The sequence below is a fragment of the Thermobia domestica genome, chromosome 11 (genome assembly GCF_964235325.1).
Source record: "Thermobia domestica chromosome 11, izTheDome1.hap1.1, whole genome shotgun sequence".
Classification (NCBI taxonomy): domain Eukaryota; kingdom Metazoa; phylum Arthropoda; class Insecta; order Zygentoma; family Lepismatidae; genus Thermobia; species Thermobia domestica.
In genome coordinates this window covers 178063652-178083794 of record NC_137464.1, presented here as the reverse complement: position 1 = coordinate 178083794, position 20143 = coordinate 178063652, and the positions used below count along the sequence as shown (strand labels likewise).

At 36.2% G+C, this 20143-nt stretch overlaps 2 protein-coding genes across 5 annotated transcripts in view; one reads left to right on the top strand and one right to left on the bottom strand.

Annotated features, from left to right (window-relative positions):
- Positions 1 to 15580, bottom strand: part of LOC145664578 (uncharacterized) — a 54594-nt gene extending 39014 nt beyond the window's left edge. For 2 of the 3 annotated variants that reach the window (XM_081731361.1, XM_081731363.1), the window contains exons 1-2: positions 15366 to 15580; positions 5716 to 5829 (exon numbers count right to left, since the gene is read on the bottom strand). In XM_081731361.1, the coding sequence (XP_081587487.1) occupies positions 5716 to 5734 (19 nt within the window). In that variant the 5' untranslated portion in view covers positions 5735 to 5829; positions 15366 to 15580. Of the gene's footprint in view, positions 1 to 5715; positions 5830 to 15335 lie in introns of all 3 variants that reach the window. The other variant, XM_081731362.1, reaches the window with a different exon arrangement.
- The window catches only part of LOC145664577 (uncharacterized), a 119608-nt gene continuing 115017 nt past the window's right edge, over positions 15553 to 20143 (top strand). For both annotated transcript variants that reach the window (XM_081731360.1, XM_081731359.1), the window contains exon 1: positions 15553 to 15717. In XM_081731360.1, coding sequence (XP_081587486.1) covers positions 15647 to 15717 — 71 coding nt within the window. In that variant the 5' untranslated portion in view covers positions 15553 to 15646. The remainder of the gene's footprint in view (positions 15718 to 20143) is intronic.

Sequence of the window (20143 nt, the reverse complement as noted above, 5' to 3'; positions counted from 1 at the left end):
GTAATATGCTGTGAAGGTCGGTTGAAGGTTCGAAATTTCGTCAACAATTGTTAAAATATGTAGTCAGTATTTCGGTCCGGTTATATACCGGTATATTATTATTAATGAGAGCTTCCTTGTAAATCAATGGTTAGCGGTCTCATCTGTTCAATGGACCAGGATTGATTTCCGATAGAAGCTCATAGGATCGGATTTTACATAAAGCTTCCCACATTCTGCACAGTGCACTGAACACGTTCTTCTAGTTGAAAAGGAACGTTAAATTCAAAGTAACAAATGCTACGAACTATTCGTTTGAATCTTTTGTCTTTCACACAAAAACATACCCCATACTTAAAGAGAAAATACTCATATAAAATTACCGTTTATCTCTATTTTCTGCATATTATTCCATCACCACTGAACTGAAGATTTTTTTTTTTTCTCTTCTATCTATCTATAGATTATAACAGCGGAGTATTGTCAGAGCTGAAAGATCTGACCATAAGTAAGAAATGTTAACGAACACGCTTTATTAGTTTGAATGACTAAACAGCAACATAAACTGCAGGATTTCCAAGGGTGATCGTTGAGCCACACGAAGCTACTCTTGCTGTACTCTACACTACAACAGAATGCAAAGAGTGGAAAGATCGTTACGATAACAACAGAACACGAAAAGAAGAGAATTACGAAACAATGTATGCACTGACTACATAACTATGTACTCACAAATCTAAATTTGAGCTATTTGATTCAAAGCGTGCACACTTCGTTTAATGTCATCCTTAAGTGGGTTCCTTCCCTTAATATATTGCTCGAGGTGTATATAATAAAGAACGAGAAAATCAGTCACGAGAATAATTCACTACCTACAATTCGAAATCATTTTAAATATACGTAACGGAATAACATCTACAGACTATTTAGATTGTTACCGTCAAATTCACTCTTATGTCTCAAAAATGCTACTGGACTAGAAGAAAACACATCACAGCTTGCATACTTATATTCGAAAGCAATTGAAGTTATACATAGGTTATGGAGCGTACGGAACATATTGTAATATAATGAAATACTTGCTAATTGTGTTTCTATGGTAATTCTTAAATTCAATACTTCGAATGCTACACACGGACACTCCTCTTCAGAAACAGAAAGCAGCTAAAGCCATGCTATACAATAAGCCATCCATAGCCATGAGACGTAAAACTATAAATTTCATTTATTTTGTAAACTCTTCACATGTTTAGTTGTATCAACACAACGGAAATTATGAGAGGTTGCCAAATTATATCAATATTTAGTAGCAACTGCAAATCCCACAAAAATTGGAGCAACTACTATTTTCTTCCCAAATGCACAACAAGTATAATTATACACATATTCCTGGGTTCGATTCCCAGCGGGGGCACTCGGTTGAAAAGATGTCGAAGGTTTTTAAGGGCAATAATACTGAGTAAGGTTTTTCGTGAGTTTTTCTCATTCACACCAAGCAAAATGCCAGGATGCCCTTTGGATTGGTCTCAGGCAGCCTCCTTCTTTCCCCTCTAGCCCGCATAGTGTTCTCGCTGAGGAGCGTCATCTCTTAAACGTGTCAGGGTAAGGTGTAAATGGCGGTAATATCCATACATATCAGGGTTGACAAAAACCATGGTTTTTATTTGGGGGGTTTAAGTTTTTTTGGGGGGTTTAACCCTTTTTTTCGTTTAAACCAGTTTCTTTTTGTTTAAACCAGTTTTTTTTGTTTTGTTTTTTGTTTAAATAATTTGCTCTATGCGTTTATATCCCATATGGACTGAAATAAGTTTGTTTTACCTTGGTGTTATTATGCAACAACTGGGTTATGCTGGAAGGGGTCACAGAAGCTTAAAGCGGAGTCCAAACCGTTTCTCGACTTACATCCGAAATAAATTGTCCTCCATTTGAACTCGATACCGGAACTAATTGGCCGCAAATGCGGTATGTCTGCCGACACACTCACGAAGGACTCCTGATACATTGTACTGATCTTTACATACTTTTAATATAATTGTCTAATTGTCAAGAGCCATTTGAGAAGGACAAAAAAGATAAACAGTTGCACAAGTGAAACCATTATACAGAATTACATGTGGACATTTTCAAAATACTGCAGAGTACACAAGAACTAATTAAGTCCAAGTTAGTTCACCACGACTTTTATTAGTCCAAGTTAAATAAATACAACGACTTAATTTGCAAATCAGTAAGAAAAATGAATAAAGATGAGAATTATTTGAGTCTACTTTGGCTCTGACCCATTTATACATAAATAGATACCAAAGATGCTTCTGATTTCAGCAAATGCCTCTCGTGGGTTTGCATGATCCCCTCCCCCTCAAAAAAGTACGGTTATTTTGATGTATTTTATCAGAGTCCATGACATTTGGGCGCAAAACCTTTTATCCGAATGGGTTTACTTCCTACATATGTTATAATGTATTTCATAACTATAGCCCGGACTTCAGGCACTAAAATATGAAAATAGGTACTGAAAATTTCGAAAAACTTCCACAAATAATTTTGCAAAAATTAAAATAACATCCTGAACACATCAAAGTTTCTGCACATCATGCACAACTTGTTTCTACGAGTTGAAAAGAAACGGGAAGGAACTGCAGCAGACTCGCCAGTATCCAGTCTCCGTACTATGCGACTTAGTTTTAAAACAATATTTATTTTTATTTGGTCTAGGAATTAATTCGTGCGGGTGGACAAGAGATGGCGCAACGAACGGAGCGTCCCACAGTTCCGTGTATCCACACATGTGTTGCAAACCCCTGTCATCGCGTATCGTTCGTAGTATAGGGCAGTGGATTAAAGCGTCAACAACACCAGTTTGTAGTTAAGTGAACATGGCGCAATTTGTGCCTGATAAAGTGTTTTTGCGGGGTGTCCTGCTGCATTACTTTAACATGCAGAAAAGTGCGACTGAAAGTCATCGTATTTTGGTGGAAGTGTATGGTGACCATGCTCTAGCTGAGCGAACGTGTCAGAAGTGGTTTGAACGGTTTAGAAGTGGTGATTTCGGCTTGGCAGACCAAGAGCGAGCTGGACAGCCAAAAAAATTTCAAGACGAAGAATTGACAGCATTGCTCAAGCAGGATTCGTGTCAAACGCAGGAACAACTTGCAGCAGCATTAGGCGTTGATCAAACAACAGTCTCCAAACGCTTGAAAGCCATGGGAATGATTCAAAAGATGTCACATTGGGTTCCACATGAATTGAAAGACAGAGACGTTGAAAGACGAAAAACCATTTGCGAATTGCTGCTTCAACGACAGAGCAGAAAGGGGTTTCTGCATCGAATTATTACGGGTGATGAGAAGTGGATCCATTACGAGAACCCTAAACGAAAAAAGGCCTGGGTGAAACCAGGTGAACCAGGTCCATCACAACCAAAACGAGATATTCACTGTGCAAAGGTTATGCTGTGCATATGGTGGGATATGAAAGGTGTGGTGTACTATGAGCTGCTGCAACCGGGTGAAACTATGAATGGAGAACGTTATCGACGACAATTAATGCGTTTGAAGCAAGCTCTGGCCAGAACACGACCAGAATGGGAGAACAGACATGATAAACTTATTGTTCAACATGATAACGCTCGCCCACATGTCGCAAAACCGGTCAAAACCTATTTAGAAAATGTCGGATGGGAAGCTTTACCCCACCCGCCGTATTCACCAGACATTGCTCCTTCGGACTACTACTTGTTCGATTGCATGAACAGCGATTTTATTGGACAGCGGTTTACTTCTTCAGAAGATATCGAAACATGGGTCTCTGACTGGATCGCTTCCAAGGATGAGGACTTCTTTCGCCACGGAATCCGTACATTGCCTGACAGATGGGCGAAAGTGGTGGCTAGCGATGGACAATATTTTTCTTAAGGTATTTATGTATTTTGTGTTTGTACTACAGCTTCAATGTGTGCGTACCAACCGCACGAATTAATTCCTAGACCAAATAATAAAAAACATATGTAACAAAGACATGTAATTTGTGTAAAAAAAACATACGTTTTTCGTTAATGTTTAGCTATTTTAAAGTTGTGACTATATATTCATACTGTACTGTGTACTTTATTTTTTGAATCAGACATTATTAAATTTATCTTAAAATGTGTACAATACTGTACATATTTTTATTTTCTATAATAAATTATTAAAATGTGTGGTACTAAACATAAGAAGTGTTTATTGGGTACTGGCTTGTACCAAGAGGTTAGAAGAAACGAATAAGAGCTAGTTTTGGAATAAAAATGGTGTTTTTAATGCTATGAGTGGTTCAGGAAGTACTATTTAAATATTTATTGAATGCTTTTTGTTATTTGATCTGCCCATTAGGCCGGATAGTTTATGCTCTATTGTATTAAAAAGTTATTTCAAATTTCATAAAAATAGGCACTTATAGACACTAGCTATACATTGAAATAGGAAGAATAGGCCAAATAAAATTTACTGTAGGCAGCCTGTGACACCCAAAACAAATTTATGTTCTTTATAATATATCTAACGTAAAGGAACGATAATATTGGGCGGCATAAGAACAGCATTATTTCCAATAAGGATATGAAATCTGTATAACAGTATGGCAGAGTTCTCAATGACCAGTCAAGAACGAACAACTACGCCGAAGCAGTTCATCGTGGACCGCTTTATGCCCAAACGTAATGCTCAGTTTTATCAATAGTAAACATTATTAAAACGAAACAATATTTAGAATTTTTCTTTGATTGCAATTGCATAACAATAATAACAAACTATAAAAAATCACAAAACAAGCATTCATAAACATAAAAAAGTTGCTTTTGTAGTATAATCTCTTTGAGTAGTGATTGGGGAATTTAGGTCTGAATATAACACGAATAATATGCGGGAGTGACACGCGATAACCTACAAATGTGTGTTCATCAAGATTTTAGGAACACTTACATCTTTAGAAACATTTTTCGTTTTTTGGTGTAAACCACCTTGGCTTAAACCAGCCAACCCTGATACATATATATAAATAAATATACCATTTAGTGAATAGACACTAAACTTGTACCCGGTTCGAATTATAGTGAATAGACACTAAACTTGTACCCTGTTCGAATTATAGAAAAAAAAAAAAAAAAAAAAAAACTAGACGAATCCATTTGCTGATAAAATCTGGCATATATATATGCCAGGTTTTATCAGCAAATGGATTCGTCTAGTTTTTTTTTTTTTTTTTTTTTTTTCGGGTTATCCTATTTGGTGTAAACATTAATATTACAAATGTTTTAGTTTGTGCATCTATACTAAATTATATTTATCAAAACTATACGTAATAAAAACTTTAAGCTCATATTTATTTCTTGCTTTTATTGATGTAATTAGTAATTATGCCATCTCAATCTATATTTAGACTTCCTTTAACGGTATTCCGTTTTGGAGAATTATTTCGGAGAACCAGAATACACCAAATTTTCTGCACATGTGAAGCTATTTATATATAACAACGATAAAAAGGAATATTACCATCAAGTTAAAAGAACACCTAAGAGAACCTTGAGAAGACAAAGAAGCTATTTTGGTGGTATCCAAACACATTCAATCGAGTAGCACTCAGTACAGGATATGAGCGTTTTGAATCGAGCCTTTTCAAATATTGAAAGAAATATGTATGAGGCAAATTACATTGGAAAAAAAAATCCAAAAATATACTCAATTATTTAAATACACTTACCTATGGTCTTTGAAGACATGAAGAAATGTATGCAGCAACAAGCTCCAATAGTGTTACAGCAACTCCATTTACTATGTGCCTCTTTCTGTTGTTCTTACTTAATAATGGAATGCCCTGCAATTGAATATTAAAAAAAAAAAAAAAAAAAAAAAAAAAAAGTTAGATTAAATTAATTTCTTTAATGTGGAGCGTTTACGAATTCTAAATACAATAAGAATGGTTAGCTATGTAGGGCTATTTGTTCTTTCAACTTCCAGTACGCCACCAAAGCAGAACCAATTACAATGGCGAAATGAAAATAAGACAACATTTTTACTTATGCGATACATTAAAGGTTATTAGTTTTCTTCTATATATTTCGCAAAACCTCACTGTTTGCTTATTCATATAGTCCTCTGGATTACTTCTTAAACTAAAGCTTAAATAATTTTTCTTCTTTCATTTTTTTTTTTTTTTTTTTTTTTTTTTTTTTTTAGTGCGAACAGCAAGAACAAGACAAATGCACAAAATTATGTATTTACTGCAAGTGGCATAAGAACTCTAGCTCCAAAACTACGTGAAATACCTATTGCGTCGCCCTCGTAGATTCTTGGATTTGCACGGAGCCTTCGACACACGACACCTCGTATTCACGTTTTGTGGTAGCGATGTCTCACTCATGGTGAAATATATAAATAATAATGATATAAATAATTAAAAGATATGGTAGCCGCTATTATGGGCACGTTACCCACTGGTAAAGAACTAGAAGAGATTTTTCTTTTACAATTTCTGACGGCGTCTAGTACACTAAGAGCATTGAAATTTGGAAATAAAGTTAGAGAGATCTAGAATAAATTTGAACCCCAAATCTTCTGGGAGTTAATTGTTACATTACTAATATTATTGAACAATTCTAAGCTACATATATTATTTAAAAATTGTACCGTATATTAAAAATGTTAACAAATTAGAAAAATATAAGTTTCATATTTTTTTTAAAACATATAACTTGTAGCAAAGTTATGAAAAACTTAAAACTATGATAAAAAGTAATAAAGAAATAAAGCTTGGTACATAATTAAATGTTATTACGATAGGATAAAAGAAAATTTTTAAAAGGAGAACCAATCTTGTAGCTACCATTATTCTATACCCACATTATAAAAATATGCAAATTAAAAATACGGAGCTCAAAAGATAAAAATGCAGTAACATCACATTTCATATTTCAATACCATCGTAGTATATTAATTTTTTTTTTTTTTAAATCACGTAAAACTATAAGACAAGTGCAAATTTATATACAATAAAACGATTATTCCAGTACCTCCTACAATTCAATTTTACTACGTATCCTTACATGAAATCTGTTTCGTGACCCTGAGTTCGTGAAGGCCCGATGAAGCGAAGCGAGCTAAGATGTGAGAGTGCGAATGAGTTATTGTGCTGCCAAAATGTCTTGAGCCGTGGCAAAAATGCGAACTAAAGCTCACACCCTCACACACCCACGCGTTGAGCCAATAAGGGTTCAGCTGTTGCTAAGCGAGAAAAAGCGAGTGGAATTCCTTCAGGCGATAGCAGCGCTTGCTACGGAAGACTAGGGATCAAGTCAATGTGGCATATCTTTAGTAGCACAGCCTTCTATATATGTACCATTACCGCGAAGTAGGAGAATTGGCAACGCAGCAGGTAGTCCTTGATTCTTCCCATGATTCTGCATTTGAAGTGAACGTTGCGTGTGGTAGTTATGAAGTTTATTTGTGAAGAAGGAAAATATTGATAAATATATGGTAAGTAGATTCTTCAAACATTTACCTTATAGTGTATATTTTTATTTTCTAGAATTTTCCAGTTAAATTTCATCCTTTTTTTGTTGTAAATTGAATGCAGCATGCCGATTTAATCATATTTTGTGAACAATCGTATTCATCATAATAAATCGAATAATGCGGGATTTTAGTGTTACTAGTTTCGTATAATATGAGAGGCTTTACTAGAAACGTACATAATGATCTAACCTTGCCATTATTTTACATTGCAGTTTTATGGGAGGCGAAGGTGTTAGTTAAGTTTCAAATAAAATGTGCCTTGTACTATCGACAACTACAGAAATTTACTATTAAGGTTTATTTATTTATTTATTTTTAAAGAATATTCAATTCTTATGCAATACTTTATTGAGGATACCAACTGCAAAACATATTACCAACAGCACAACATATTAAATCATCATACTAATAATCTGTATACTAGAGACAATATCCGGGTTCCTGTTCAGGTCTTCTACTAAACTTCACCCTCATAATTTTACCGCACCATTATTTTACGTTGCTGATTCGTTAATTGCGAGGTGAAAGTATTATATTTGTTTCAGATAAAATTTTCCTTGTACTCTAGGTTGGTAGGGTTTACGGAACTGCCTCTAATATTTTGCTTTCTCGAACATAACCAAAACAAACCATAACTAGCCATACTATCTCTCATTTAGCATTAGTGTACGTCACAGATCACATAGCCTAAAGCAATCCATATATTTTACCACAAGATAAATTTTTTTGTCGAGAATTCTTCTGTACACAATACTCTTATGCCTTTTAGCATAATCAAATATTTAATACAGTCCTTATTGTAATAGGACTTCTCCATTGTTATTCACACAAACACTGTAACTAATGCACAACAATATCATGTTTACAGTGAAAACAATTTTCATGGTTCCAGAGAACACTAGGACGATGTTCACGACACCGAATCATTAACAAACTGTTTAGTGGCTGCAGCAGAACTTCTTGAGCAAGTTCGAACTTGATACGTAGAGTTACTAATGATTTTGGTTTTACTAATGATGGTAAACATCGTGAAATTCACACTCAGTGTTGCAAACTACAGTATCAATAACGCACGAGATAAAACCTTTTACTGAAATACGTGTAAGTTTTCGAAAACTGTAGTGATGTGGGGAAAATTGTGCTTCATGTGATGTTTACAATCATTAATGAATACCAAATATCAAATAAAATCAATGTAGCGTCATTAGGAAACAAATAAAAAGTTCTACCAAGTTGGCAACACTGCCAACTGAATTGCAACGCACGTAAAAATCATCATATAGGTACAAATCAACTTTATGAACTTCATCATAACTTTAACACATAGTTTCTGATTTAACGCGAAATGTATATTTTATTTTCCATTGTCGGGAGCCGATTTGTGCCCCAAGTTGGAAACCCTGTAACTCGAAAACGAAGCGGAATTCGACTCATGTTAATAGGAACTTTTCTACTTGGTTTGATGTCAGGATTTATGTCTCAAAATTTTCATACTGCCTTTCAATTCGCCTTGTGTATAGGACCTAAATGCCCATAAGAAATATTTACATTTCAAGTACAAAAATCGAAATTTCAATAATTAATTGCGAATGTTAGGGGCTGCAGCCGCATAAACGGTTAACGGATATTAAATACTTAGGTACTTCTCCAATAGTTGTAAAAAAATTCAGATTTTTAAAAGGTGGTGTTTTCCAGAAAATGACGCCCAAACATGGCGTCTTAATGAAATTTTCAGCTTTTCATCATACTATAACGTACGATGTAATAATCAGAAACGTAAGTCCTTTACATTTTCAAAAGATCTTATGGAGTAGATTTCGATGCTAGAAGCAGATGGTTGATATTGCTCGTGAGGACAGAAAAAAAATGTTTGAATTTAGCAAAAATTTCACGAAAGTTGGCAACATTGCGAGTGAGTTGCGCGATTCCTATTGGACCAATAGACGAATTTTGGCCCTCCACCGAAACATACAACTTTATACTCTTCCTGCGATTGTGATTATGTTACTAAATGCACTCGTTTCTCTACAACAGAACTTTTAATTTGACATGCTTTTCAGTTTTTCGAGCATTCCGAGAGGAGGGCTGTCTATCGAAGAAAAAAAATTTTCAGCAAAAAGAAACAATACGGGTCTAATAAATTTGTATGTAATTTCTTATTTTAAAAAATAAACTAAATCTGAGACAGTCGTGTGGATCACCTTGGACGATTTGAAATGGAATCACTCAGATCAAATAAAATTTATTTTGTTTCACATGTATGCCATTTTGCACTATATTGTTAATAGTGAAGAATTACTAACAACGTTTCTGCGACAAACTTCCCAAAAGAGTGTTCTACAAGCATTGACTCTAAAATCACTCTCTTCAGACAATACATTTTATATTGATCTAAATTATAGTTGTAAAAGTTGTGGAACCAATTCTCGGTCTATTTTTAGTGTGGTGTGTGGTATTCTAAGTAATGTACTTTTAAAGAATTACACAAAACTTAAAAATGAAAAGTTAACATCATATAAGAAAAGGAAACTTCTTGCTCTTTCTTCATAATTCATAAAACTTAATTTAGTCATACACTATTAACACGGCAGCACTGGTGCCTGTTTTCAAAGACCCATGTGTTTAATTTTAAATCTTTATCTAACAATTTTAGTTTAAATTTTTTGTTGATAATTTTATTTTGTATTACGCATATTAAACAGATATTGCAAATTTTAATACAAATGTTACATTTTAGTGTATCTTTGGAAAAATTGAAGAGTTATGAAAAATGTGGTAGAATTAGTATTATTATCTAGTAAAAAGTTCAAAAGTTTCAATATGTTATCACAAGGTTCATGTTCGGAAGTGCCATTGAAAAATAAAATTTTCAGTTTGAACCCCAATCAGAACCAATGGCCAGCTACTTGTAACAGAAAAAAAAAGCAAAAGCACGAGTGTGAGACTTGGTGCCAGTGCCGCCGGTTAAATAATAAGCGTTTCGCCTAGTGGTGTACATTATACTACTACATTTTTATTTTCTGTGTAAACGTTGTGGGAGCGTTCTCTTGATATTAATGTTTTGTGTTACTTTTAATTAAAATATATGGTCAAAATGTATCACATCTTTAATTTTCCCCATTACAAAATTTATTTCAAGTTGCATGATACTATTAAGTAGTTTATTTCTAGCGTTTTGATGTATTGATGTGTAAAAGTTCGACTTACATTTTGTACAGGGATTTCTATATGTGTGTGAATTAAGGAATATCAGTGGAAAATACAAGTCAGACCTTTACACATCAATAAGTTCAGGATAAAATTATAGCTGAGCAAAGCAAAAGCCCTTTATTTAAAAAGCAAAAGCGTGTAACGTTTCGCCAACTAACAACTTGGTTTCATCGGACACACTAATGTTATTTATAAACATATACGAGACACGGGACTCTTAGTGGATTGTAAGGAAGTGAAAGCGTTGGGAGAGGAAGATGGAAGGGCTGTCAGAAAATGAAAGAAACAAGATTTATAGAAGTGGAAGGTGAAAACGCAAAGAACTGGAACTCATAACTTAAAATTGATGAACTATTGATATGTCTTATTCATACTATAGTGTTCACATTTATCTTTTTCGTATGTCCGAATGTAAAATGGCTGCTAGGTGCTGTATCTTACTTTAAATTAAAAAAAAAAAAAAAGCATCATACCAATCGTCTAGATGCAACATCGATTATCGTAGTGATCATGCATCGATTATTAAACTATTTCTGGACAGAAGGTGCTATAATTAGTTTTATCTTCAACCACTTTGTGCACCAATATGAAAATCAAATAGCAAACTTAACAATTGCTTAGCAAAGTTCTAAACGTAGCTGATGATTCTCCTTGACTGTGGTTGAACACCATATACGCTGCGACTATCAATTAATATAACGAAGTATATATCAGCCCTACAAATTAAAAGGGGTCAGGGGTATTAAAAATTCAGGATTCGGAGTCTAAGCTTCTGTGTACCTATTCCGCAGCCCTGAACCCTAGAGCGCTTTTTTTTATTTTTTTAAAATTCAATTATATTTGTGGAGGAGACGACACATTGAAAATCTTTTTCCACAAAGTAGGTTTCTTATTCGAAGACTTTTTCTCTTTAGTAAAAATTATTCTTCAGTTGCATACTTACATCGTTTCATGAAAACCTATCCCAGTTTTCATGAAAACCAACATAATCATGATGGCTGTCCAGCTGGAAGTCAAACTACGGATATTACGAGTGACAGTCGGAATGAACTGCCTTTTTTAAATTTTTTATTTTTTTTAAATGCTGCCTTTGAGAAGGGTGTTAAATATCCACCATATATACTTCAGATTAAGTCAAGTTAATTTCTTCGGGAACAGCAAATTTAAGACAGTCGATGCAGTGGTCTGAACACTGTCTTTTGGCGCGCGTGATTGCGGGTTCAAATCCGCTGAGGATGCAATTGAATGCAGTGAATCAGAGTCTACTTTACCAAAAATTGTAGGTCCCGTCCGTAGAATCTCTTCAGCAAAGGAAACGTGAAATAGTTGGTCTTCTGTATCTTGTGGTCGCGAGAAAACTTTGGATAAAATTCTTTATGTAATTTGTGTTTTGGAAAGTCACAAAGATGTGCAAAAGTACGGGTATTATCACTTCCAAGTGACAAACGACGACATATTCATGTAATTCACACGAGAAACATCGGAATTCGAGTGTAAAAATGTACGACATACTTTCGGAAGTAATGCCCACAATTTAAATCCTGTAACAAAATCAACTTAGTGAGGATGTAACAGATGTGGTTTACTTGATCTACTTCAAAAAAAGTAAAATGTACAGGGGACAAAAACAGTGTTAGGAGAGTTTGTGGTAATGTTAAAACGCAAAATAAAATGTTTTTGAGTCAAAACATTGGAATAAGAAAGAAGAAGAAGAAAAAAAGGACTATATGGGTTTCCGCCGTGGGGAGGATTGGCAGTAGCTGATTGTCAACTGTGAAAAGGATATATAAAAAAATAACCGAACCTAACCTAACCCACTGTAGCTTAATTTATAAACTGTGAAAGAAAACAAAAGATATAAACTACCATTTCGGTGTGACGCGACTATTATTCCTCGGCTTGCCATTATGTCCGGTTTGTGGTAGACGAACATCGTGCGTGTGGGTTTCCACGGGTTTCTCCCGCTTTCTTCATTCCACTATTTCATTCATTTCTCATCATCGTCTCCTTTAGCCTAGCCGGCATAACTGTGGGGTATAAAACTCAAATATTTAATTTCATTTTTCCATTATGTCCGTCTATGAATTAGCTTGAGTGCGTATTTTACGAATTATTATGACGTGCTTGCCGTAACATGTTTTCTCGCTATATGCTTGCACTTATGGAAGTGCCAAGATTAATTATTTTTTAAAAACTAGTTCTATAGAGCGTATAATACTGTTCAGTAACTAGCTCAAGATTGCAGTAGATAAAGTAAACGTGTGAGGAATGCAATTTTGTAACACATCGACTTTTGTTTTTTAGAATTTTTAATATTACGCATATGGTGAACCAGTTATTTACATGCTTGCTAAATACTGATATATATCCTCAAACTCGTAACCAGCCCAAAAGTGTAGGTAGGACCTGGTAGTAGGGAGGCCCATAAAAATTTTAGGTGGGCCCGGCCCCCATAGCCCCCCGTGGATTCGAGCCTTTATATCTTGTTTCTGCATTATGACAGGATTTTAATGAGAAAAAAAATAACAGAATGAGCGTTTCTTTGTAATCTTAAAAATCACTCAGTAAGAGCCTTGCGTGCAGTTTTACTATAGGGATTCATAATATAAGTAGTAGTCAGTGGCGCAAATCAGTCTTCAACATTGGGGGGACGGGTAAGACTGTTTATATATATATATATATATATATATATATATATATATATATATATATACAAGCGCGGATCCAACGGAAGGCTATAGCTCCCCCTTGACGCTCAGGCATACACGGGATAAAATCGGCTTCAGTCCTGTTTTACACTTGATAAAGCGGCAAACTATGGTTTAGCCCCTCCCTTGATCATATCCTGGATCCGCAATTGTCCAAAATATTTATGAAGTTGAAAAACAATGTTGTGGAGGATAAGAGGAGCAGAATTGTCTTCAACGTTGGGAAGCGGGCAGATTTGAGGCTTATTCTGGGGACATCAATTTCATCTCAAGTTCCTTTGTGGATATCGGACAGTAATTATTAAATATCTCCCCCAAAACACATTTCAAATCGGATTATTGGGGGAACAGTCTCCCTCGGTTCCAAGATTGGAAGGGACATGTCCCCTGATTCCCCCGGGATTTGCGCCAGTGATAGAAGAAACGAGTTAAAAGCCCCACAGGAGTTGGGTGGGTTATGTTCTCGACATTAAACGGGCAAATTAAAGACTTGCTCCAAATTTTTCAGTGTATTTTACAATCTATGGGTCCGTATAGTAAAACTGCACTTAGCATTGTAAATATTCGTATGAAACACGTATGTATTGTTCAGAATTTACTATAATTTTCATACAGCTGATGCACAAAGTTAACGTAACCTAACCGAAAGTAACCTAGCCTAACCTAATCTAATATAATGTAACTTAATCTCAACCAACAAATAGAACCAACAGAACAGACAACAACCAACAGAAAATATATCAAGAAAGTTAGAAATTTTAATTCAAAATGTTCTTGTCCCCCAAATGCAAAAATGTAATAATCTCGGGGCATTTATTCCGTTACGTACTGCCACCTTGACAATAATTACTTATGAATAGGTTAAGTTGAGCCCGGTGGGCTTTATCGGAACCCCAAACATCTGTTAATTTAAGTAGAAAAAGAGTAATATGTAAGGAACGGGAAGGTTCTACATTACTGGTTCCCCATGTAGATTAGTAGCTGGGTAGGTTTCTTTCTGTACTAAAGTTCATACATACAGTATACATTTAACTTACACAGTATTGCCGAGCGAGCGTTAGCGAGTGAAGGCGGGTTAGAGCCCCGCAGGGCACGTTGTTTTTTGTCGTCTTTATTACTGCACAATGGGAAGGGGGACCAGTAATCTAGAACCTTGCCGTAAGGAACCTATTTGTGTAGGTGTCAATTATTTAAGTAGTGTATGTATTAACAGAGAATATCAAAAAGTGTGCTTCCAATAGATACTATTTTGCGGAATGAAACCGCATACATAGTGCCGATTTGGGTATTTATTCCTAGAAATGTATATAGGATGAAAGAATAAGCACTCTCGATGTAAATAATTAAAAGAAAGGGGTAACTTTACAATGCCCGCTCCAGCTGGTATACTAACTCAGAAACAAGTAAGTACACTCTTAATTTTATGAAAATGTGTCAAAACTTACCTAACTTTAAGCTAACCTGTTCCTATTCTACTATACCATTTTAAAACGGTCCTACTTATCGATGTGCAGCTGGAGCGTGTATTGTAACGTTTACCCTATGATTCTTTACAAAGATGTTGAAATAAAATAATTCTATTTCTTAAATCTTGATTTTCTTTTTGCTGACTGTTCGCTTATCTGCACGGATTTATTGCATCTATCTTGAAATACACCAGATAAAACTTACGATTATAGATTTTAAGAATTTATAAATCCATGTTTAACGAGAAATTTAAGTAACCCTTTTCTATAATGCTTCTTTCGTAAGTTTAAGTCAAATATTACCCACGAGCTTGAAGTAAATTTATATTAATACGAACATGAAAATTGCATTCTAATCTGAACATATGTATGTTATTTCCCTTGCACTTATAAAACTAAGAGATTGAATTTAACATAGTAAATACATTTGAATCAATATTTCTTATAAACCTTACTTTTCAACTTTTGCCAGGAAACTACGCATCACAATGAGCCGGCAATAGCTTTACAGTTTTCATTTGGCCTTATCAAGTACTTAATATCTATTCTCATCCAAGGACTTTTTGTAAAGATAAAACTACATGCTCACTCCCATTTATTTTTACCCCAATGACAAGCGAGCGTCGGAATATCTGATTGGCTCCTCACTTTTCTGCCATTAATGTTAGCTCAAAATAGTAGGTTCTCCGTACATAAGCGTATGGTGTTCATTTAAAATTTTGTTTTTACATTCATAATGGTTACGTGTGCAGCTCTCGGGTGTAAAAACAGAAGTGAGAAGAAATTAGCAGGAATATCTTTTCACAGGTAAGAAGAAAACTAAATATAGAACACACATTTCGTATTTGATGCTCGTACATTAGTTTTGTCCTCTGATGGTGGTAGTGATTTAATTAAACATGGAATTATACTTTCAAGTATATGTGGAGTTCCTTATAAATGCCTACAGAAGAATTGAATGCAAATTCAAATCAGAGTGTAAATGACTTGATCAGTCAAGGTAGCGGAACTTGCATTTAATGTTCTAACTTTCATTCATCTACAATTTCTGTGATCGTCTTATTGATATTTAGTACATTTTTCAAAAAAGAAAATAAATAAAATAAATAAAAATAAAAATAACTTTTACAACAAACTATGATGATTAATAGAGATTTGGATGTAGTTCTTCTTCTTGTTCTTGTTGCTTTCTTGCCCCGGCTTTCACCTTTGGACAGTTTATAAACTGAGGATTGTGACGGTATTGGTGCACTTTATACGGTCCACTAGGATGAACTGATCTTGTTAAATATGTTCACTGAATTGTAGTAAAAAGTATTGTTAGAGCGAAATGTTGTTCACTATTATGTATTGGAGAAGGTGATAAACTACGGTGCGTATATTATGCGCTAAGATAAACGACACATTCACTGGTGTTGTGTTGTGGTACCGATACAGAACCATGTAAAGGATATCACGATAAGCAGGAGTTAACTTACACTGAAAGATGAGATGGGGTAGACTTCCTTCTGAATCTCCACAGTAACAGGAAGGAGTATTGCGGTATCCTTGCTGATATAAACGATAGGGCGTTTGGGCTATGCCTAGATATAACCTAAAAAGTAAGCAGACGTGTCTCCTCGTCCAACCTTCGGGTGAAATCCACTTTTTGGTCGTAGGACTTGGAAATATATTCCAGAAGTGTTTACCTTTGCCATGTCGTGTTTGCTCTTGATAGCGTCTCCAGTTTTCTTGTCTTTGATGCTGAAGTAAAGCGTGTAGACTCTGTGATGGAAGAGGGATGTTGATGATATGATCTTCCTGTGTTCCGTTTTTTGCCAATATGTCTGCAACAGTGTTGCCAGGTATGTCGAGATGTGCTGGACTGTAGAAAAAGGAGACAGATTGACCTCTTTCCCTAAGAATCGAAAGTTGTTGTTTAATATTACTATGAATCCATGATACTCGATTCGATAAAGCCGTTGTATGTAAACTTTGTAAGGCACTAAGGCTATCACTACAGATGCCGAAGGAACGATATTTATTCTGTATTGCATGTCTTAATCCTGTGCGAATAGCCCATAGTTCTGCGTGAAATATAGACATTTGATTTGGTAATCGTTGAATTACTAACTGAGCTGTGTGGGGTACGTATATGCCCACTCCTGTATATTCCAGTCTTCCTTGCGATCGTTTGGAAGCATCTGTATAGATCAGAGTGCGGAAAGGATGATGTTGCTCCATATAATTTTCCCATCTCGGCGCCACGCTTCGCGGACATAAGAGATTCGTTCTTTTGGTAGTGGTGATTGGAAATTCCAGTTCCACTGATTGAAGAGTGGTAGTATACTGACTATTATAACATGGCAGTCGAGGATTGCGATAGATAACATGTGTCCAACGGCGGAGGTTAACATAAGCCTGATACAGCCAGGGAAGTCTTTGGCGATACGGTAAAGAACCGGTTCGATTTTGTGTATATAGCAGTTCCAGTTTCGGAATAACTGTAGATGAAGAAGTTCCTAATCTGCTCATGATGTATCGGGCAGCCGTGTACTGTGTTTGTATCTGATACGGTATTGTACCTGCTGCTTCTAAGAGAGCATTTGTCGGTGCAGATTGCGGTAATGAGAATATCGTGCGGTGAGTAAGAGCTTGAAGTTGGAGAGGTATAGTACTGAGTCTCGCTGGAATCGGAGATAGGAGGTAACCGCCATAATTCAATATGGATTCTATACATTGATGTGATATTCGAAGGAGTGGTCCTATGTCCGTCCCCCACTTTTTGTTGCTAACACTTCTTATGATATTGATGTAAGGTTGAATCTTGACCTGAAGGGATGCTAATTGAGGCTTCCAAGATAGACGGGAGTCAAAGTGAATTCCTAAGTAAGTCAGCTGTGGTTGATGTGTCAGTATGTGGTTGTCTATTTGCAGTTGAAAGTTTCCTACTTGTCGTTTCCTGGTGAAAATGGTATAGGTAGTTTTCTCCCAGTTGACGTGCATACCGTTGTTTAAGTTCCATTGTTGGATATATAGTAGAGCGGCTTGAAGTTTGTGTTTGGCTTCAATTAAAGATGAGCTGCGTACATATAATAAGTGATCATCGAAATAACTCAGGATTCTGACATGTTGTCTCAATGCTAGGTGAAATTCTAGTATGTAAAGATTGAATAGAAGCGGACTGAGACATGAGCCTTGAGGTAGTCCTTGAGAGGTGATGCGCGGGTCAGAGATTTTCCCTTGATATTTTATACTAATATGTCTATTAACCAGCCCATTGTGTACATACCTGATAAATTGAGATGGTATTTTTGCTTCTGAGAGATGCTGCACTAGTCTATCTAGGTTGATCTGATCGTATGCTCTGTCAAAGTCCAATTTAAGAGCCACTACATATTGTCGATGTTGAAAGGCTTGCCAGATGTCGATGAGAAAGGTGGAGAGCGCATCGTGCGTAGCCTTACCTTTACGAGCTCCTATAATTGTAGGTGGAAGAATATTATGGTATTCAAGGTACCATTCCATTTTCCGTAATATAATTTTTTCCAGCACTTTACTGAGGCAGGGGAGCAGGGTAATAGGTCTATAACTGTTGGCTTGACCCACTGGTTTTTTCGGTTTAAGAATCGGTATTACTAAGTGATATTTCCAATTGGGCGGTATATGTCCCGTAGACCAGACATATTGATAGCACTGCTTTAGTAGTTGGTGACCAGAGGCTGGAAGATCTTGCAGGTGCTGATAGGTGATCCGGTCTGCTCCCGGGCTCGTGTGTCTTCCCGCCGATAAGGCTTCTGCAAATTCTTCAGAGTATATGGTTGCGAGAGCAGGCGATAGTGATGTAGTAGGAAGGGTTGACCACAATGCTGTTCGTGAAGACAAGGCTGTTGGGGCTGTTAAATTGCAGTGAAATTCCTCTAACCAGGAGGGGTTGAGCTGTGACGCTGCCTGTAGAGGGCGTGATGACAAATTGTTCCTTATGAATTTCCAGATTGAGTTTGCGCTGGTTCCTGCTTGGAGAGTGTTGCAAAACTGTTGCCAATGTGATTTACGACATCTTTGTATATATTGTTTGAGTTTAGCTTGTGCCTGTTTTGAGAGAAAGTATGTTTCCGGAGTTCTATCATGGAAATATTGTTTTTGAGCCTTTTTACTATTGTTCAGTAATTTTTGGCAATAAGTATCCCACCATGGATATTTATAACGTCGAAGTCTTTCTCTTCGGGGTTCCCTGCTTCGTTCTGCCTGATTAGCGCCGGCGACGATGGAATCCGTCAAGTGTTGTATTGAATTGATTCCGTCCGTAGGCTGCAAAGAAGTGATTGCGTGGTCTATATATACCTGATAGTGTTCCTTGTCATAAATACTGTTGACATGGGGCACCGGAGTAGAGGCGTAGCCGGGTTGAGATGGTGATCGGACTCCTTGCAGATGTGCCAAGTTGGTGATTATAGGATAGTGATCGCTGCCTCCCGTGTAGCCGTACACTTGCCAGGTGTGTTGAAGGTATATGTCTACACTAAGCAAAGTTATGTCAGGTGCAGATGGAGGTGAATTCAAATTGGGTAGGCGAGTAGCCGTTCCATCATTTGCTATTAATAATGATTGTCCTTCCAGAGCCTCAATTAGGTGGTCCGCCGCCTTATTGTTTCTCGATGATCCCCATAGTACACTTTTAGTATTCGGGTCGCCTGCGATGATACATGGTGGCCTACATTGCGTAAAGAAGTATGTCCAGAGAGTCATCGGAATTTCCTGGTTAGGTGGAGAATATACGTTTAGAATATGTAACTGTTTGTATCGGAAACCTTGTGCTTGTATTGGCGGTTGCAACAGAGGATGTTGGAGATCTATCAGTTGGATTTCCTCATTAGGAATCTGTTTATGGAAACCAACAGCTACTCCTCCATAACCGTCTATTCTATGCTGCTTGTACAATCTGTAATCAGGAATCCTTGGAGCATAGTCTAAAGAAGTCCATGTTTCTTGTAAAAGAAGTATAGTGGGAGTAAAGATACGGCATAGATGCCAGAGAAATGGTTCCTTTCCTCTGAGTTGTCTGCAGTTCCATTGTAAAATTTTGAAGGCGGAATTAATGGCCATTCTCTAGGGTTCGGAAGTATTCGCGTAAGAGTTTATAGAGCGGAGATTCTTCTGTGGGTTGTGTTGAGGATTGAATACCATAATTGATAGCAGCGTATTTTTCGATACTAGCCAATAAGTTGTGTAGAAAAGTGTTTAATGAGTCTTT